Source organism: Neolamprologus multifasciatus, chromosome 2 (assembly GCF_963576455.1).
Source record: "Neolamprologus multifasciatus chromosome 2, fNeoMul1.2, whole genome shotgun sequence".
NCBI classification, from domain to species: domain Eukaryota; kingdom Metazoa; phylum Chordata; class Actinopteri; order Cichliformes; family Cichlidae; genus Neolamprologus; species Neolamprologus multifasciatus.
Window position 1 is genome coordinate 7465683 of NC_140440.1, and position 21805 is coordinate 7487487.

At 39.7% G+C, this 21805-nt stretch overlaps 2 protein-coding genes across 2 annotated transcripts; both read right to left on the reverse strand.

Annotated features, from left to right (window-relative positions):
- Window positions 1-1525: 1525 nt before the first annotated feature.
- Window positions 1526-15307, reverse strand: spmap2l (sperm microtubule associated protein 2 like). Its single transcript, XM_085181219.1, is given in 9 exon segments — window positions 1526-6308; window positions 6999-7133; window positions 7623-7764; window positions 10817-10945; window positions 12852-12986; window positions 13430-13457; window positions 13460-13485; window positions 14865-14895; window positions 14995-15307. Coding segments are annotated over 9 exon segments (777 nt in total). The 5' UTR covers window positions 15014-15307; the 3' UTR covers window positions 1526-6176.
- Window positions 15308-15426: 119 nt separating this feature from the next.
- arl9 (ADP-ribosylation factor-like 9) lies at window positions 15427-21362 on the reverse strand. Its single transcript, XM_085181206.1, has 4 exons — window positions 20937-21362; window positions 19201-19378; window positions 18868-19043; window positions 15427-17459 (listed from the first exon to the last, which is right to left on the reverse strand). Exons 1-4 carry the CDS (start codon window positions 21222-21224, stop codon window positions 17283-17285), a joined length of 819 nt encoding a protein of 272 aa, XP_085037332.1. The 5' UTR covers window positions 21225-21362; the 3' UTR covers window positions 15427-17282.
- Window positions 21363-21805: the final 443 nt, after the last annotated feature.

Here is a 21805-nt window from a genome sequence, read left to right on the forward strand (position 1 = left end):
GGAAACCCAAACAAAACACGCATTAAGAGGCTCAAATCCCTGCAATCTCGCGTCTCATAATGACGTGAAGAAATATTTTTTAAATTATTTAATATGAAGGCAACAGGCAGAATGCTACAGGCATAGCTCAAAAGAATGTAGCCTCATGGGCAGTGTAGTCCGTGCTGCAGGGAGAATGGACTACTATACCCGTTATGTGTCTGTGAGCGAGGGAGGGAGAGAAAGGAGAGTGGAAAAGTACGAGCTGTCACCGAGCAGAAACGGGAGCTGGAAGCATGTAAATATAATAATAACTAAACTGCAACTTAGTTAAACTGCAGGAATGTCTTAAAGACATAAAGACTTGGATGGCCACTAACTTTCTGCTTCTTAACTCAGATAAAACTGAGGTCATTGTACTCGGCGCTGAAAAGCTTAGAAATATGGTATCTAACCAGATTCTTACTCTGGATGGCATTACCTTGGCCTCCAGTAACACTGTGAGGAACCTTGGAGTCATTTTTGACCAGGATATGTCCTTCAACGCACATATTAAACAAATATGTAAGACTGCATTCTTCCATTTGCGCAACATCTCTAAAATTAGAAATATCCTGTCTCAGAGTGACGCTGAAAAACTAGTTCATGCATTTATTACTTCCAGGCTAGACTACTGCAATTCATTATTATCAGGATGTCCAAAAAACTCACTGAAAAGCCTTCAGTTAATCCAAAATGCTGCAGCAAGAGTACTGACAGGGACTAGAAAGAGAGAGCATATTTCTCCTGTTTTGGCTTCCCTTCATTGGCTTCCTGTTAAATCCAGAATTGAATTCAAAATCCTGCTCCTCACATACAAGGTCTTAAATAATCAGGCCCCATCTTATCTTAATGACCTTGTAGTACCATATCACCCTATTAGAGCACTTCGCTCTCGCTCTGCAGGCCTACTTGTTGTTCCTAGAGTATTTAAAAGTAGAATGGGAGGGAGAGCCTTCAGTTTTCAGGCCCCTCTTCTGTGGAACCAGCTTCCAGTTTGGATTCAGGAGACAGACACTATCTCTACTTTTAAGATTAGGCTTAAAACCTTCCTTTTTGCTAAAGCATATAGTTAGGGCTGGACCAGGTGACCCTGAATCCTCCCTTAGTTATGCTGCAATAGATGTAGGCTGCCGGGGGATTCCCATGATGCATTGAGTTTTTCCTTTCCAGTCACCTTTCTCACTCACTATGTATTAACAGACCTCTCTGTATTGAATCGTATCTGTTATTAATCTCTGTCTCTCTTCCACAGCATGTCTTTATCCTGTCTTCCTTCTCTCACCCCAACCGGTCGCAGCAGATGGCCGCCCCTCCCTGAGCCTGGTTCTGCCGGAGGTTTCTTCCTGTTAAAAGGGAGTTTTTCCTTCCCACTGTCGCCAAAGTGCTTGCTCATAGGGGGTCATATGATTGTTGGGCTTTTCTCTGTATCTATGAAGCGCCTTGAGGCGACATTTGTTGTGATCTGGCGCTATATAAATAAAATTGAATTGAATTGAATAGAGAAAGGAGAGTGGAAAAGTACGAGCTGTCACCGAGGAGAAACGGGAGCTGGAAGCATGTAAATATAATAATAACCACTGCAGCCAAGAAGAGAGCCTGACGAGCCCAGTTGTAAGTAAGCTATTAAAACTCGACTGTACACCGTGTTTGTGTTTTCCTCCGAAACAATAAGTTCCTGAAGAAGCAGCCTTTCAACGCCTTTCTCTGTCTCTCGCTAGCAAAGTTGACCCAGACAGTAAAGCTATTTTTCGGCTACGAGCCCGACACAGAACCTGACGTATTAGCCAGAGGCCCCTTTACTACGGTTCGGAGACGCGGACCTGTTTTATATACACATGGAATAATTTTCTATACGAGATGATTGCAAAAAGTGCAGCCTATTGTCCACCCTACTGTTACTCATTTTTAGATATAAAAATCTAGTTGGTATTTGTATGGCGAGTAACCTTCAGTAACAATAATAAATCACAGCAATAGTACATTCATGTAGTTGTAAACAGCATGATAATATATTAAGTAATCCAAAGTATTCAGAATACGTTACTCTCATTGAGTAACGTAACGGAATACGTTACAGAATACATTTTGGGGCATGTATTTTGTAATCTGTAATGGAATACATTTGAAAAGTAACCTTCTCAACACTGCCCATAAGTTCCTTGGCATTAAAATACTCACAATAATAAGAAATATGTTTTGGTGCTGTAACACCAAACACGTGTTCGAACACTTCATGAAGTCTCACACAGGTAAAGTAATTTGAGTGTTTGAGGGCCGAGTGCTCAGGTTTGCTGGTCTGGGCCAAACACTTGCAGAAATAAACATGAAGACTTCGGCTGATGTTGTAAAGGGTCAAAGGTCATGGAGCTGTGGAAGTGAGGCTGATGTTCTTGCTCTCATCATGTTTGGCAGAGGAAATGTTCGCGCCTGTCCTCGAGTCACTCCAGCGAAAGGATGATCTGCCTCCCCGATGAGCGTGTGAGCAGAATTTGAATGGAGTCTGGTTTTGTGTGTTGCTAAGAGGACTCTGCAGAGCTGCGAGGAATCTGCACTGCTCAGTTTGCAACTCACTTTTCTTTGGTCCAGTAAAAGTGCAACTGTTCTGATCATTTTAACCACCAGGACAGAAAAACAAAATAGATAATCTCTTTTAGCTTCCTGAACTCTGACTGAGACTTCCTGTGTGTTTTAATCTTTCTGGTTGAGTTGTTTTCTGTATCTTAAAGGCCCAACTTGACGTTTTATTAGTTTAACAGCAGTTAGTTTTAGACTGAACTGATTTCAAACTTTACAGATAACTGAAAATTCATTTTTGGATCATTTGCATTATAAAAACTAACAAAACTGAACATCACTTGATGTTATTCAAAGGCCAAACAGAAGAAAAAACACAGGTAACCATAATCTGTCATCAATCCAAGAATCGACACCTTGTATAAAAACCTTTAACTGAAGATAATCATTAAAATTAAGAGTCAGTTTGGTGATCCTGTGCACACAGACGCATGGGATACTTAGTCTCAAGCGCACACAGTGATGCTTTAAAGACCTTCAGCAGGGTGTCAGACTTAATGCATGTCATTGTTTATGTGCTATTAATAGCAAAATTCTTTCTGAAAGAACACTCCTCATTTTCTAATAAGTCCAGCACCACTCCCTTACTCAGAAATTTCACCCACATATTAAAAGCCAACACATCACAGAGAGATCAGCACTTATATTTGTGAAGATTTGTCCTTTTAAATGGCTATAAAACTAAAAAACAACAACACTGAGTACAGATATTTAAAATGCATTTTGCAGTGTTGACCAATGTTACATGATTGCAAAAAGACATCTACACTAACAGCAAACCACCTCTGATTTGCTCTGGGTATTTAAGGAAGTACACAATCCTGTTTAGACACTTGTAGGCCCGCAGACAGACCTCTAACCCGCTTTCCAAACTAAAATTTGAACATCCTTGGACTTATGACACACTTTCAGGCACTTGGGATTTACACTCTGGCATCCTTTCCTCCTCCTGACCATTTTTCACTTATCTGTTTTGTCCGGTTCTGGAACATTTACTCAAAAGAAATAACCCAAAGTGAACTCATATGGAAGTTCTGCTTTTACCTCAACTTATATGCATATAAATGCTGGATAATTAACAGAGTTTGCAGACTGAAGTCCAGCAGATTTATTAGTTCAAAACCACAGAAGCAGCAGGCAGAGCTGCTGCTGTGGTTGCCAGGTTCTCACTGCTCTGGGAAATATTTACCAAAAGGATTTTGTTTGTAGAAAGTCCCTGTAACTCCACCCTGACACATTTGTTTGCAGAGCAATGCCATGCAAACAGGAATGAAAGAGATAAATGAATTCTTGAATACTGCGATTTATCTGTGGTAATTCTGAAGGATCTTCATAACCAGACTGGTAAATATTAGTTTTAACCTCTGGTCTAAAGCAGGAAGGTTTTATAACATGAACATTGTGCCACGAGTGACTGCATCATCACCCTGAGAACATCTCACTTTAACTGCTTCCTGTATTTAGCAGAAGGTGTGGACTCACCATACAGCAGCAAAACATCCTGTGTCAGGCTGCTGGCAAAACACACATGTGAGAGATAAAAGTGAAGTGAAACAAAGTCCTGACGGCAAAACAAACGTGGGCGTGGACTTAAAATAAATGGATTCATCATTTTATTTAAAACGGCTCCATTTATAAGCTGTAAAAAAAAAGAGGAGTAAAGAAATGCTCACACCCTTCAGGACCTGATGTGCTATCAATATTTCTTGTTTAGTCTCAATATTTGCATATTTGCATATTTACACTTGCTACTTTGAGCATAGTATTGTTATCCTGGAATCACGGTACAACTCGCATGATAGTTCAACTCAGGAGAGCAAAGTGTACCCGCTTCAGCCAGTTGCTGTCTTTTTACTGAAACTTTCGCTGCTACTTTTTCAGAAAGTTTTTTTCTCTGGCTTTTGCTGTTTTTTTCCATCCATTTTCAGGTCAGTCCTGGGATCCTTCAGTTGATTCATCTACTGTTCACTGAAGCCTCAGCAGAAATAGTTTCAGGGTGAGGGTTAAAGCCTGAAAGAAGACATCCTTATGGGAGGGAAACAGGGAGAAAAGGTTTTTGCCAAATTACACAAGAGCTGGAATGAAATCAGGACTCATGGAGTCCAGATTAAAAGTTTTAGATTTAAATCATCAGCAGTATTTCCTTGCATTGAGGAGGTCAGGATGAGAGGTACAACAGCGAGTCTCTACAGCCATCTGTAAAACATGGTGGTGGCTCTATTGTGGTTTGGGCTGCATCTCAGCCAGTGGTGTTGGGATTCATGTCAAAAGTGATTGAATTGTAAATGCGGAAAAGTATCACCGTAGTCTAATCCACCGTGCAATATCGTCTGGAAAGCATCCGATTGACTACAGCTTCATTTTTCAGCACGATCCCAAAGACTGTCTTTGGGTGTCTAATATGACAAAATGATAAAGCAAGTCCTTTTTGTATCTGAAATGTCAAAGGTCATATCAGGACAGATGTGGATCTAAACAACAATGTAAACAGTTGCAAAGGTGGAGATTCTTATATTTTGCTTTACTCTCATGAATAAACGTTTAAGGTATATTAAGGGGGAACTGTTTAAAATCATGTTAAATGCAAAGCATGAATGGAGAAACTAAAAGATTTTTTGACTCCTCTTGCATCTCAGTCAAATTCCCACCTCTGAGAACGTTTTCTCAGCTAACAGGATTTCTACTTTTTATTATTTGCTTTGTTTTGCCTCCATCCTCGCCACCTCCTCTGCCTTCTTTACACCTCACGGTTGGATGTCGTGATTGCAGCCAGCTAATCCCTGATTAGCCTCACAGTGGGTCGTAGGTTCACTCTAGAATAATGGATGAGCAATTTTTACAAAGCGCTTAGTTACAGCAGCCAGTGGTGTAAATAAGATAACAGCAGGATTTTCACCATGACGTCCCGGCACCCTATGTCAAAGTCATGACCTTTGACATAGGAGCAGCTTCTGAATAGCTTCTACTTTACCCTGGAAAAATACTCAGAGATTTGTGACATGACTCTGACAGTGTTTATGGATTCATACACACATGGTTGTAATAAAATGCAGAATCCTGCTCGGCTGCAAAGGAAAAACCACGTGGATCGCAGTATCGTGCCAAGGCTCAGACAAAAGCTGCAGACTGTAGACAGAGAGAGCCACAGACATGTTTTTATTCTTAACATTGCTCCTCCAATCTGCCAAGGCATCAGAGATTTAAACCAGCAATATATCATGTCAGCCATATCCAGTCCAACGCTAACTCATTTAAGATTTCATAGACATGCTGATGATGATGATGACAGAGCTACACAGAGACAGACACTCCAGTGTTTCCCTGTTGGATCTCTCTGGCTCATCATTAATTTCACAGTAAGTCGGGGGTTCATTCTTGGTACTACTTTTTCTGTTCACAAGCTGTGATAACTCGCTCGAAATAAGTGTCATAATTACCATTAAAAGGGCTGTGAATGTAAATGAGGCACAGAAACACGAATACAGGATCTGAATTTAAACCTTTAAATGTTTCTGCTTTAGTCTGGGGTGGAAAACAAAGAGTTCAGTCTGGTGAAACACCGACTCGATGGTGACGCGCACTCAGATGGACTGGACGTTTTTCCGGCTCCACTCTGGGTCTCGTGGTGGGATGTAGTCCTTGGAAAGCTGCTTTGGTTCTGCCAGCATGTCAATGCGAGCGCTCGCTGTGGCTCTCCTCGCTGCTCTTGAAACCTTATTATTGAGATTCAGACATTAAATTCCATTAATCACAGCCACTAGGGGAAAAAAATAAGTGAGCAATAAAAATTTAAACTCTAGTGGTAAAAGCTGGTAATTATGCTGCATTTTTATGACCTTCATCAAAACATAAAAGGCATCCTGCAAAACAACAAGTCCCAGAATTTCTCCATCGGCAGAATGACATTAAATATTCATTTGCCTGATTATAATTATTGGAAAGTGTCACAGCTCATTAAAACAAGGTTTTTATGATGTAAAACAACTGGTTCACACAGCTGGAAAATATTTGCATTGACAGTGTGATGTTGAATACACAACCCTAACAAACAGTTTTAATTTATGCTTTGCTGAAAGACTTTCCTAGTGTTCCTTAAAAGCCGCACATTACTGGTCTTTGAGCCTCCTGATGGTATTTATTTGGCATCATAAACTTGGGGTTAGACTAATGTTGGTGTTATACTTCCTGTAACAGAGTATGTGCTGGGGTCCAAGGAACTTTCAGAGGTTGCAAAGGTGTAAAATAAGGCCACAAGCAACACCGGCTCCTTCAAGCAGCCTCCAAGAGGATGAAGAAATGATCAAATAAGAACACACTTCTTGTTCTTGGAGTCTGCATGCTAGACTAAAAGTAGTACAGTATTTAGTGACATGGGGTGATGCTGTGTTAGTGAGAGCACTTACAGTCCAGATGGATTCCTCTGGATGTCCAAGTGTGCAGCAGATGTTGCTCTCCTTCAGTCTGGGCAGCGACAGCTTGACGAGTCTCTGCGAGATGCGAGCTTTTCTGGATGAGAGAGAGACGATGGAAGCAACGCTCTGCAGACGAACAGAAGGTATTAGTTTCTACTTTCGCAACACATCCCTGCAGAGACAGAGGAAGGCTGATTTGTTTATAAATCTGCTCGAGCACTTCACATTTAGGTGCAAAAGATTTAAGAGCCCGAGGTTTAAAACAGATCAGATCAAAGTGGCTGCTGACGATTACGTGGAAGAAAAGTTCCTAATTACCCGAACCTAAAAAGATTTTCTTCTAAGCTACAAATATGTGGCTTTTATTTCTTTTTCTCCTATTACAGCTAATTCAATGCAGTGTAAACTCCATTAAACAAATTCTTTCACCACCAAAAAAACAACAATTTTCACGCTGAATCTATGCCAATAAAATATTGAATGCATATTTCTCAAAACAGTGTGTGATTAAGCTTCACTGTGATTACACAAGAAGCCACGAGGCATCAAACTAAAAAAAGAGCATGGATGTTTGCACGGATTTGTTTCTGAAATGATCTGCTCTGCTCCTCTTACCTCCCTGCTCCTCTGGAAGTCCGGATGTGCGAGTTTGGGTTTGGAAAGCTGCAGCAGTCGAGGTGTGATCACGGCACTTTTCACCCTGGGATCGGTGTGCCACACAGGACAGTTTTTTTCACACTGAGGCGTGTGAGGAGGCCTGTGGGACAAGCAGACGGCATCTTATACCGCGAGAAATAAACCCCTGATAATGCAGGGCTTCGTAATTCTCACATTCTTCTTACATTAGGCCTCGCACAATCGTGTTCCTCAAACAATCTTCAAAATCTTTATTATTCTTGTCAGTACCAGCAGCTCTCTGCCACGCAGCTTCAAAAAATATGCAAATACATGTTAAAGATAAGCTGATAAGTATTCTAAACACAACTTTCAGTCCCATTGAAGGCACGAATAAGGCCAAAAGCTAGAAAACAAACAGACAAAGCTAAATGAGTAAGCCTTACTGGGAAAGTGACTAAGCTGTGCATCATGTAAGTACAACAAAACTCTGTCACAGCCTAATAAAGGAAAAATGTCAATAAAAAAAAGAAGAGAATATTTACAACATTTAAGCTTTTTTTGGGTAGTTTATTGCCTGATTGTGTGTCCAGTTTGCTTGTTATTATTCAGTCTTTGTGTGCTTCCATTTATGTGTAATTATTGCCTCAGTAGTTCAGCTTATCTTCACTACAGGATCAGATACAGAAATGCTCCCAAATCATTTTGGCTTACTCGGCGCTTTTTTTCTTCACAATCTCCTTTTTGGGTTTGATCTTTATCTGCTTTGTTTTGTCTCACTCATTTATCCGTCTGTATCTAAGATGAGAGTCAGGCAATTGTTACTTCTTATACAGGACATTAAAGCAGCAATCACTGTGATGTTTGTAGCCTAAAAAAATGCAGACATCAACTTGTACTGATTTGAAAAAACAAAACAAAAAACAAAACAAACAAAACCTGGGATGCATCTCACTCCGTCCAACTACATTTTCAGCTGCTGCCGCTGGGCTCGGGATTTATAAAAAGACTTCCGCGGCGGTCTACGAGGGTCCCAGAGGTGCTGAGCTTTGGACAATAAGCTCTATTGTCTCGTCTCCTCGCTCTCCCACAGTCTGTCACTGAAATAACAGATGTCAGAACGCTGGCTTCCTCATGCTGCACGGTGTTGGGCCTGATCCTCTGCTCGGCCTTCTCAGATTTAACTTTATGATATGTTACATTCTGCTGGAATTAAACTTGAGACTTTGGTTTGCATGTGAGCTCCCGCAGGGAGAATAAAGGCTTTGGAGTTTGACATGTGATGGGGGGCCGTGGGAATATCGTTTAAAACAGACGGCTCAAAGAGTTTGTCTGGCTGCTGTTTATATGCTTCTCAACGCTGAAGAAGTAACGAGCAGTTTGACATAATAGCAAGTGGGGGAAATATATAAATGTACCATGTAAACTTTCAAATCCACCAAACTGAGTCACATAAGCTTTTACTTAATGAAAATGCATTTATTAATTAACTTCTTACTACACAATTGATTCATTGTTTAGTCTTAAAAAGCTCAGAGTTGCCAAAGTATTCCAACAAAATAAATTTTATTTGCATCAATGCAGGACTAATCTACGGTAAGTAAGCTCCATGTTAAGACACCTCACATCTGGAAAACTGGTAGACGGTAGGTCCTTAATTGTGTGATATATGATAAATTGTATTACTGATCATGTTAATCTCTAAAACAGCAGCATGGCTCATGTAATAGGCAAAGAAAGACTCCCTCCGCAAAAAGAGGAGCTTGTCTGCTGCCTCTTTGAGGCCCTCTCCTTGAGCACCTCTGGACAGCTTCCAGTGGCGACCAAGGAAAGATATTTTAACAGTGCTGTGCACAGTTACGGCCATTTTTTGTTGAATGTCTTCTCTCAGACTCGTCAGGATGTTATAGCCTAAACGATTTGGGGAGAAAAGGTTTTATAAAATGTTTCATGTCTTGGTATTTAACCTGTGGTGGGGTTATCACCTTCGAGGTGGTCCTGAGGGTCGTCATGTGCAAAGATGTCTACCTCACTGGAGGTTAAATACCTGGGAGTTGCAATCGGACATCTAGCTCTCTGTTAATCTCTGAAAAGAAAAATTATGGTGTTTGTTTCCCAGACTAGGATTAAGCCTAGTCCTAGATTAAAAACATTATCAGTGGTAATCTTTGTGGCATTTTTCCTTATAGTCTGGGACTTAAACCATGACTGGGAAAGTTGATCATGGTCACTCATTTTGTTTGATACAGTGGTTGATGTTTGCCCTCTGTGCCAATTTGATGTTGCAGATGATGCAAAAACATCAGGGACCTTCAAACACCTTCAAACCGTTTGAAGCACTTGAGGGGAGATCAAGAATAGAATAGAATAGAGTAGAATAGAATAGCCCTTTATTGCCATTCTACATGTAAAATGAAATTATGGGTGCTCCACGCCAACTGTGCAGGAGTAAAAAAAAATAAAATAAATAGTAAAAACATCAGGAAAAAAATAGCAAACAGAAGAGATATATACAGTCTAGAGGAATACATATAAACTGAAGGAATATATACAAAACAATGGAAAGGCACACATTGGAGAGCAAAGTGCTTGGAGGTAGTGCAATGAAAAGACTTGGTCTGAATGGAGTCTGTATGTGAGTGACATGAGTGATGAGAGTTACTTAGACCGTGGCTCAGATTGGTGAGGTGGGTGGGCAGTGGTGGTTTGTGGGGAGATAGTGTTTGTTAACAGTCTAAATGGCTCAGGGGAAGAAGGTGCTGTGAGTCTGGAGGTGTGGGACCTGACTGCCCTGAGGCACTGACCAAAGGGCAAAGGGTCAAACAGGTGAAACTGGTGGTGGGTGGGGTGCGAGGCGTCACCTGTGATGGACCTGGTATTCCTGAAACAGGACGATCTGGCAATAGCCTCCAAGGAGACAACCGTGAAGGAGAAGGTTTTGTGTTTTCATTTTTTATGAAACATTTAAACCAAGCACGTGTTTGGTGCTTCTTATGCCTAGACGTCAGAGGAAATAGTATCCCTTGAGTGTCACTGATTGACTGTTTCAGACAGATCATTTGGAAATGGTTCACATTGGAATAGAGAAGTTTAGAAGATGCTTATTGTGCAGGACTCTTCAGCTGCAAAGATAATGTGTTTGCATGTAACATGAACACACATGGATTAAGTTTAGCATGCACTGAGGCTTTTACCCTGCATCCTGGGAGCTTCGAGTCCTGGTTCTGGGTGTAGACAAACGCAGGGTGTTTTCGTACTGGGACGTCTTGGAGGAAGGTCGCTGGGTCTTCCTGAAGAGGCTCGCCGTCGCCTCCTCCTCCTTCCTGCAGGAAAATGGAAGCCATTACCGCGCCCATTATGTGCTGTGTTGTGTGTCTGGAACAAAACATTGTCTTGAGCCAGAAAGAAGAAAGTAGGAGGAGGGGATGATGATGAAGGGGCAATTCAGAACAATGGTTAAGTGTCAGTGTTCAGCTGATGACGGGGGAATGAGTGGAAAATGCAGCCGGAAAAACATTTAAATTTCATTACACAGTCGAGACTGCGGAGTGACACTCAAGGTTAAATGCTCGCTTCGCATTGTTTTGCTCCTCGCCGGTGTGTCACCGAGGCAGAATCCTTCCTGATTCAAATAACGAGGAAAAAATCTGATCAAACTTTTTATATCAATAAGAAAGACGAATGGCACATATATTAGAAAGATTAACAAATTTGTTTTGGACTTTTCATGGCATTTGTTGACACTAGCAATAAAAAATACAAAATCTTACTCTTTTGTTGTTAATGTTGTTATCTTGATCTAACGATCCACTCCTCTAAACTAAAAAAGCTGAGTAAAAAGTACAAAATTGCCACCACAAACAATTTATCCACACAACAGTTCAAATATGAGCAATTTTCTATTAAAAAGCAGAAATCAGAAAATATTTAATTGTTAAAGGTAACTATTGTAAATTCCTGAGCTTAAAATAGTTATAGTTGTCACTATACAGAACCAACTGCTATGACTTCATGTCCATAGTGTCTATGTATTATGTATTATGCTGGAGAGACGTTTGCTGAAGTTGAAATGGGGCTGGACTGTATTTTTGTGCAATACCAATTTATACCACAAGATGGTGTATTTAAGTAATGTAGTCTTTTTTCAAAAAGGTATCTTAACTTAAATGGTGACCCAGAAAAGGCAAAAAACTGAGGGCGAGCAAAAAGAAGCTGCACATTTCGACACTGCCCCCTTGTGGTGAAAGTTTTAATTAAACCCTACAGAGGGTAATTACAGAACGTACCTTTGATTAATGATTTTACATGTTAACATATTAAATTTTCTAATACATCTGAAAAGATTTTCAATGATTACCTATCTTTTTAGGCTGTTTTTCTTTACAGATGCCAAAAAAGCTTCTCAAATATATGGATTTGTTGATTTTCTTTGTTTTATATTAACAGTGACATCATCTGTCTGGATTTAGGGATAATCAAGTCAAATAGTGATTATAATAATAATAAATAATAATAATTAGCTGCACACCTAATTGGCCTGAAAAATTCAAACGTTCCAGCTGCCAAGTAAAATAATTAACGTGACACTATTGATAAAGAAACCTTGACCACAGAGCCAAATAATCAGATTAGAAATGAACAAAGCGGACTAGACATCTTGCCTGCACTCTCATTAAATTAGGCATTGAGGCTAATTATCAGATACAATAGCCCTGTAAATACATTTAACTGATGTAGCTTACAGCAAATCAGAGGCAGGGAAAAAAGGATCAGTATGTATGCAGCGAGCGTCATGAATCAAGCTCCTCTATAGCTGATGGTCTGCACCAAACCAGCAGGTGATCAGTGTCATCTTCCGTTACAGTGAATTATTACTGCGGTTCAGTGAGCTGCACTTCCTGCGCGTGGGTTTCTGATTGAGTTACACTGAACATCGTTGCTCCTTTCATCCGACAGCTGATGCAGGAGAAACAACAAACAGAAGAGCTGTGGACCTGTAGCTAGCACTAATCGAGCCTGCCAGCTCTCGAGGGTGATCACCTGGCATCAGTCCCGAACATCACTTTACTCTGTGCTAAAGAGCTCTGCGAAGATTTCCACACAAATATGTTGATGCATCACAACATAAAAAGCTTATGTACACTGCTCTGATCACAAACAGCCCTCCCTCTCATGTCTTTTTGATAAGAGTCATCAATAATGTTGGAGGAACAGCCGGGCTACAGTTACCTCCGGTGGTCCTCCCTTGCTGAGAAATCTCTTTTGTGCCTGGATAGGTATTGGATTCTTGCACTTGGAGCGGCTCCGAGCGCTGAAGCGGAGATGGGCCATACAGGCTCCTGGTTGCCCCAGCTCAGCTTCTCACTGATCAATGGAAAGGTTTCCAAAAAGGAGCTGTGATGATAAGCATCTTTGTGCAGAGGCAGAATAAATATTTTCCCAAAGAAAAAAAAAAGATCCATTCAATCAACCAACCATAAATTCTTCTCATTTCTCTATTGTTTTCTCTTTTAAACACACATTCAGTGGGTGCCAGACATCTGTCTTTAATTATGCACTTTGGAGAAATTGCACTCAAAAGAAGGAAAACGCTGACCACATAGGCTCCTGAATTCTTGGGAGTCAGTTTTAAGTCAATTTTCAAATGATGTAACAGCTGGAAGAGAACTAAGTATGCTCAAAATGTTTAGGGCTTTAAAAACAGACGTGTGATGAATAGCGGCCATTGTGGCGTTACAAAAAGTCTGTGTGCAGAAAGAATTCGGTTTTAATCAAGGGGAAGATGCTCGTGTGAGTCAGCTACTCACCAAGGAGTCGTGGCCCAGACTGTTTTGAGGTTTTGTGTTGAGCCAACTCCAAGATTCTGTCAAACAACACAGCATTAACAAAACAGCAAAAACTAGCAATAAATACGAGTGTATTTCAGGGACTGTGGGTCCAAAGGGGGGCTGTGCAATCGCTCAGTTTCCCTTCTCTGTTTAGGGTTTTCCATATTTTGGCTTCCAAACAGTCTCGCTCATTTTTTAAAGCTCGGTTTCAACTTTAAATCTTTACCACCAATCAAAAAGCAAAGACGCCAATGCCAGAGTTTGACCGTGAGTCATTCATTTTCATGACAGTGGTTTCCTATTTTGCAGCACCACCTCCATTTAACCCCTTTAATATCTGCAATGTTCCAAAAATACTCCCTACTAGAGGTTACTGTATTATATAAACATGGATTTTTACAAACATAGCTTTGAATTTTCAGGTGTTGGTTTTAAGCTTGCATCAGTGTTAGCATCAAAGGCTTAATCTGAAAGTGTAGGCAAACTATTTCCCCCATTTATTCATTATGTTTGTTTCAGCTGGTTACACTTTTAGCTCCTTTAAATGGTTTAATCCTGACTTTTAGCTTAATGTTTCTACTCTTTCTTAATAACTTTTTGTTAATTAGAAGCTTTTATCATGATTTTACCTAACCTGTTAAAGAGTTTTGGTGTTTTAACTGTTTATTGCTGACATTTAAGTTTCAAATTTCTTTTGCCAGACTTCAAGCTAAATGTTTCTTCCAGACTTTTATTACTTTTAACTTTATTCCTGCCTTAAGCTTTTTTTATTCTCAACACTGAGTTTTTTTAAAACTGCTAGCTACTATTGAGGTTTTGTACTCACATGAGCACTCGCCATGTTTAGAATAAGGCCCCAACTGCACAGGCCTTGACTGGTCCACGAGTAACATTTTAGCAGTCGCCCAGTTTGTATGGAACACACCAACTTTACCTGCAACTACTCTCAGAGTGTTAGTGATACACCACAGAAACTGGAAACAGAGACCTTTCTACTTCATAAAAAACTAACTTTTATTTTGCAGTAAAGTTGTGCCACTGCTCAGTTTGCAGACAAGTTGGTATCTTCTATGAAAATTATAGGCAACTGCAGCAATCTGCAAGCAACCAATGCAATTACAAAGAGATTTTTTCTTTTAGAAAAGTATCGTCTCTGCGACCGATTTCCCTTCGCCAACCTATTGGGGGATATTTTTTTCCCCCCTCACAACCTACATTTTGTTACACCTGATATGGTGGAAAACTCTTGAGCAAGAAAATGCTGTTTCAGCTGTTTATTCCTGAGTTTATAGTTGGTAGGAATGTTGCAACGCACAATATCTCCTTATAGTGGTCAATATTTTACACAAACACACCAAATCTATTGAGAATGATTAACTTTCTGAGAAATGCATAAAGATCAAAACCATTTCACCTCTGTGATGGACCAAATGTGGACTGAACAGCTGCAAGAATAAAAAACAAAAGCAAAAAATGAGTTAAGGCTACCCCCCCTCCCCCCAATATTTGATGACTATTTTGCATGTATGAAGTGATAAATTTACCTTGTTTTCCAGACACCATCTCCCCTTGCGGCTGCTGTGAGCTGGATGCGTCAGCTTGATGTCACATTACTCTCTCCATAGCCACAGCAGGAGTCCTTAGCAACCAGCTCCACACCTGAGGACGCCCTGAAACTGGAGTCTGTGTGGTTAACTCAACCATCCGGCCCACTCAAGACTTCAGAAGCTGAACGTTAGAAGGAAAGTGGACACTTCTAGGTCAGTTAGGAGGCCTACTGTTGCTGTGGCATTCTGGAGAGCTCGATTCAAAATATAAATGTGCTCCAATGGTGTGAAGTGACTAAATGTCAAGCGCTATGTTTGGGATGAGGCTTTGTGCTCACATGAGCAACGACACAGAGCTGTGCTGTCGTAAACAAAACGATGTGAAAGGTCAATGGTTCAAAACACTAAAGATTTAATGCAAAAGAATAATTCAGTGGAAACTGTTTATTTAAATGTGAAATAATGGCCAATAAGACATCATCAAACAGTTTATACATTACTGTAAAATGCATTATTTTGGTTTTGGAAAAATAGGAGTCACAAAAAATAAAAAGTAATGCTCTTTTAAATCACCAAAGTGTTACATATGAAGGTGTTTCGCACTTCAGTGATGTGCTTTGTCTTTATCTGACAGTTCAGAGTTTTAAACAGACATTGATGAAAACAAAAAAAGTTTTATTCAGTTTTTAAGATAAAAAAAACAAACTCCCTTTTAAAGCATTAAGACGACACACAATGAATAATGTAACAATGAATGTGTTACATACGTCTGTTTTTAAAGCTGTAACACTCCTGAGTGATAATAAACTCAAAATAAAGCAGCAGTATTGCAGCAAAGAGCCATGTTTTTTTGTTTTTTTCAGTTATGCTCAAATGTTTCAAGGTTTTGATATTAACGGCAGAACAGAGTCAAAGTTTGCACTTTAGCGGCCCCAAGTGGCAAAAAGGTGTCACTTTCTAACATTTTAGTTAAACCCTTCATGATTTTTTTGTTGTTGTAATTTTGCCTTTTTCCATACACCACCACAGAGGATTTTAAATCAAACAGTCCAGATGTGTTTGAAGAACAGACTTTTATCTTAAATTTAAGGGCTTCAACAAAAAATTTCAACTGTTTAGGAATTACAGCCTTTTAATACACAGTCCAGTCTCAAACGTAATTGGACAGTTGATGAACCATTCCCTGCTTGTTATTCAATAGAAATCCAGCAGATATAAGTTTTGAAGTTGCTTCCAAGTGTCAAACTTGCATCTGATAGCCGTTCACTGGATTTCTAAATATGAGGTCCGAAGAAGTGTCGATTAAAGCGGAGAAGGTCTTCGTTGATCTGAAAACCAAACTAAACCTATCAGAGAGAGACAGCAAACACTTGAGGAGAGGCCAAATCAATAATGTGGTATCGGCCAGCTCAGCAAAACCTAAAGGCCTGGAAGACCAGGGAGGAAAAATCAGTGAGAATGATCCCAGAGTTCTTTCCATGGTTACGAAACAGCATTACTATCTAACCAAGTCAAGACTGCTCTCAGAGAGGTGGGCATATCACTGTTAGTGTACAATCCAGGAAAGCCCGATCACACTTTGTCAAAAATCATATAAATATATATACGTTAGAACAGATTAAACCAAGACTAACTTTTACCAAAATAATTGGTAGAAAGTATGGAGAAGGAGGGGTGTGTATAAAAATGGCTGTAATTCCTCAACAGTTCATGCAGCACTTCTATTAAAACCCACGAATTAAAGCTGAAAGTCTGGACTTGATGTTCACTGTGGTGGTGTACAGTCCAAAAGCACAAAATGTTATGTTTTAATTTGAGATCTCAGTCAGTAAAAGTTAGTTTGGGCCACTTGTCTCAGTTGATATGACGAATTTAAGCAGCTTGAGATTTGTATGCAAGTATGAAATATGCTGACACATTTAAATCATTAAGATCGATTTCAAAACTACTGCAACTGTAGCTCCAAACAACATTAGAAGGAATTAAAGATTTAAAACACAGTAACAGTCTTGCAAATGTTAACGTTTGTGGCTCCACACATCACCTGCTGGGACAAAAATAGAGATAATGGTTTTGTGTTCTCCCAGTTTGACACAAATCAATAAAAAAATTTAACAGGCCAACAAACACAGTGAGGGTTGTTTTTTTCTCCTGACAAACGTAAAATACCAAAAGAAATAAATTCCAGAGGTTTAGCCTACAGACGTAGTGAAAACAGTAAAGTTAAAAAAAACGTGCAAAGAGCTCACTGAATGTGATTAAGTGACAGGATTTAACAGTGCGTTTCATAAACCGTCACAAACCAACTGGGAGATCAGGGCCTGAGCGTCCTGCACGCCAGAGCTCAGCTCCGTCTCGCCCTTCTTCACGTGGGTAGTGATGAGGAACAAGCGCCGGTCGCCGAGCTCGGACAGAGACAGAGCGTCGTGGAGGTCAGTGATGCCGCAGGAACCTGGAAGGTCCTGGAGAAAGAAAAACAAAACATTGAGCATTAAGTAAGATAAGGATGATATACTCCAATATTATAAAAAAAAAAAATATAAAGATGAACTTATTTGAAGGGCGTAATGTCTGAGAAATCTTTGCTGACATTTTATCCACCACCGAATTACTGCAGAATAAAATTTACAGGGTTTGCTGCTTCAGTGATTTTAACCCAAAATATGAAAATGAGAAAAGGATGGAAGCCATCTTTCAGATTTTATTTTGTGACATCTAAATCGACATACGTGCTTTTCAGATGGACAGAAAATGCAAACAGATACAAGTCAAAAGGAAATGCAAGTGATAGACTGCCACATCATTCAGTTTTAAAACTTTTCTGAACTGTGCATCTGCTATAAGGATACTACAGCACAACTCTGTACTTAAACTGTACACTTTATGCACAAATCTAACAGTTTTTTACCTGAATCCATTTATACTGTTCTTGCAAGTTTACAGCTCCAGACAATGTGCTTGCACAAATGCTGCAGACCTGGCTGTCTGCAACTAAATGCTTAGCATATATAAACAAATATTTTACTTATACACTGGTTGGATGCATTAAATATCCATGAAGGTGATGCCAGATGTCATCACTTTTTAACCCTCATTTCTTGGCTATATCCCAAATATGGATGGAGATTGGTTCCATAAGTATAGATTAAGCATAAGCTGCCTGTGGAGGACACAAATATGTTCCTCCAATTTGTTGTCACATAGCGAGCTCTGTCTGACTCTGCCACTCCGTCTATCTTCCTCTGGATTCCATCATCAGCTACAGAGCTCAAAAACATCTGCACCTCATCACTGGACCATGGTGTTGGTTCCCATGCAGCCGTTTTTCTCATTACCAGAGTTTAAAAATGGCAAGTTGCTCTCATGGCTAATTGGTGCATGGAATTTGTTGACATCACATTTTCAGATCAACTTAGCTCGCTTTGAATCCTGGCCAAGGTGTTCCATCCTTTAGATCGCTACCCACAGCTCATGCAGAGGGAAAGAGCACACATCTACCAGTAACATCACTGGTGCATGTTAAAATGTTTATGTGGCACAGACATGCCTTTTATTAAAAAGCTGAACATGTCGTACAGAGGAGCTTAGTGAGAGTGATGTCAATGTCACAAGACTGTGATGAGGTGTGTTCATCGAAGCCTAATGCAGCCTTCTCCAAACTTCAGGCAGCTGCAGCTTATCTTGATATCTGAAAATCTCTGTTTTGTCGTTTCCTGTTGTTGACATGTTACAAGATAGGAGTTCAGGATAAAAAATAAATAAATAAATGCAATTCTTCACATTAAAAGCCAGTTCTATTTTGTGTTTACTTTAGTTGCATCAGTTGCAAGTCTGAAACAAATCAATCAAACTTGTTTCTTTCACGCCCACCTGTTTGTTGGCCAGCACCATTAAAGGCAGGCTCGGACGAGAGGCCAGCAGCTCGTGTAGGTGTTTCTTCGCCACTGGAAAGAGCTGCGGGTTGGACGAGTCGACTACAAACACCAGCAGCAGTGCTTTAGGGATGTATTTCTGCCAATATGGCCGCAGATCCTCTTTACCTCCAACTGTCAAAAGAGAGAGACAACACACACTGTTCAAATACGACTCCAGTGTTTATTTCTGTTACATTTTATGCATTAGACAGCAACACATATGTGATTTTCAACTGGCTCATATGAGACAGTACGGATCAGAGCATACTAAAGATGGGCTCAGGCTTACTTTCCAGAAACTCGATATAGCAGTCATCTTTGTTGATGGAGACGGCGTTGAAGCCCTGTGTCGGCTGTATGTCCTGCTCCAGGCGGCCGGTGGACAAAGACTGCAGCAGGCTGGTCTTTCCGGATCCATCAAGACCCAGAACCAGAACCTGTGTTCCCTCTGACTCCACAGGCTGGGACTGGAACACAGACCACACTGGATCAGAGCCTGATATTCACACCAATATTAAAAAGGATTATTTCCTCTATGATGTCATTGCTTCAGGAAATGTAAAAATTGAGTTTTAATTAAAAAAATTATTTAAGTCAAAAAAAGATGTTTAATTATTATCTTAAGAAGAAAATCATAATAGCTGACAGAACTGATATTGCAGGTTAGTAATTTAAAATAAATCTCAGGCTAGAAGTACTGTAGACAGTTTCTCAATCTCAAAGAAACGCCAAAATGTATGTAATTCTTTAGAAAAATATTATTTAGGAACAGCTAATATTGATAATATATACCAAACAACTGTCTTAATGTTTCAGATTTTGATTAGTATTTTAAAATACTGTGAATAGGTCTAATATACGACATAGTGTAGAACTGTGCAGAAATAAGCAGTTTTTCCTGTTTCTCATGTTAAATCTTGGAAGGAAGGTCCTTTCTACTCTTTATTCATAATCATGCCAAATAGTGTCTCTTAACTTGTTCCAGGCCGAGTTATCATAGTTTTGTATTTTCTTGATTAGTTTTTAAATTTGTTTCACTTTGACTTTTGTTTTTATTTCAGTTTAGTGTCAGTTAATTCCCAGAGTGTGTTTGTTCATTTTAGTTTATTTTTATTGTCTGAAAAATGATTAGCTTTAGTTTAGTTTTTGTAAGTTTCAGGGCCAGAGTTTTAGTCTTTTAAAGTATTATTGTATTTGGCGTACATGCCAGATGCAGGATTTAGGAAATTCACTATAGATGTTACAATGTAAACACAGAACTTTTTGAAAGCAGTTGATTCCAGTCTTGTAGATGTGATAAGTCTAATCAGACAGTTCGCTATAGCAGATTTTTTTAAAAACCGAAATAACAAAACTTAGCACATTTAATTGGTCTTTTTAAAGAATACTTCGTTTTTCAAATTTTATTCTTATTATTTTTATATTCGTTAAATACAATTAGACAGATTTTTTTTTAGTTAACTATAATAAACTTCCGTCCAGTAGGTCGAGCTCAGATATTGTTTTAGTTTAGTTAGTAAAATGTAATATGCACTAATAATAATAACCTAAAAGAAAAAAACTCTTTTTTTGGTTTACACATCCCATATTTTATTTTAGATATTTCAAAATGTCCATTTACTCAGTGAATTTTTTTTTTTTTACTTTTGTATTTATTTAATTATTTTATTTAATAACTTCTCTTGGGTTGTAAATAAAAAAAATAAATGAATTAATATATAAAATGTGCGGATTAATCCAGCCGCTGCCTCGCTAAACTGTCCCGAAAACCGCCTTTGAGTTGAATGGAACAGCCTACATTTCCCAGAACACCACGCGGGAACCCCAAAGAACGTGCCTATGCATTTGCCGCTGAAAGATGTACAACTTTACGCAACATGTAAAATAAGTTATTTTACCGAAACGCTTCTTCGTCTTAAGTGTAAAACCCGGGGGGCCGCTGGGGTGAAGGCACAGATGTAATGTTTCAGGAGCAGCAGTCTGAACATTTCCATACAGGTGTGTCCGGTGAAGGTGCCTCGTTACCTGTGAGGTGTTCCGAGCTTCAGCAGCTGCTACAGGTTCAACCACGGCCGTTGTGGGCTCAGCAAACTGTGTCTGCTGCTGCTGAGCTTTAATCACCGGAGTCTCTTCCTCTCTTATTTCATCCTTCTCTCCTTCCCTCTGCTCTCTGTCACTTTCACCGACCTCTCCCAGGCGTGTTTCAGGCTTCTCCTCCCCGGAGGAGGACGCATAGTTCCAGATAAGATAAGCGACTCCTCCCGCCACAGCGACGGAGGCGCCGAGGACACCAGCTCTGCTCAAACTCGACATGGTGCTCAACTGCCGGCTTTGCTGCTCTGTCTGGGCGCCGTTTACCCGTTTGCCTGCGACATGATTGGAGTTCGGGTGAAAATGTAAGTCCGTAAGCGCTTCTCCGCCCCTCTCCTCTGCTCAACAAGTGGATTAACAGACAGGAAGCTCCGGAGGAACTTCTCAAAACGATATTTCCGGATAAAGTGCGCGGAGGTGTTGATGCAGTTGTGAGACCGGCCGCCAGATGGCGGAAAATAATCTTGAAATGTTTTAATGCAACCATTTCTTTAACGCTGTTATTCGCACTCTGACCGTTAGGGTGTCCAACTACTGTATAATACACTTGCATTTAAAATATCTAAATTACTAGTAGCCAATATAAAGTTTAAATTTTAAGAACAATTACTGCAGTAAAAAAAAGAAGCGGTAACTGTTCTAATTATCCTGCTTAGTCAAAAAAGTATAATTTTTATTTAATTTGCGATATTTGATGGTTTTATATATTTTTATTTTTACCCCATATTTTTTTCATTGTTTTGTCATTATTCCATGTTATTTTATTGATCACTTATTTGAGCTAAGTGCTAATATTTAACTGT

Excerpts from the sequence above, each read along its gene's own strand:
- arl9 (XM_085181206.1), bottom strand. The coding sequence starts at position 21,224 with ATGTCGAGTTTGAGCAGAGCTGGTGTCCTCGGCGCCTCCGTCGCTGTG. Across the intron at positions 19,044-19,200 it reads CTATATCGAGTTTCTGGAAA|TTGGAGGTAAAGAGGATCTG; the intron begins GTAAGCCTGAGC and ends CTCTTTTGACAG. Across the intron at positions 17,460-18,867 it reads TGGTGCTGGCCAACAAACAG|GACCTTCCAGGTTCCTGCGG; the intron begins GTGGGCGTGAAA and ends TTCTTTCTCCAG.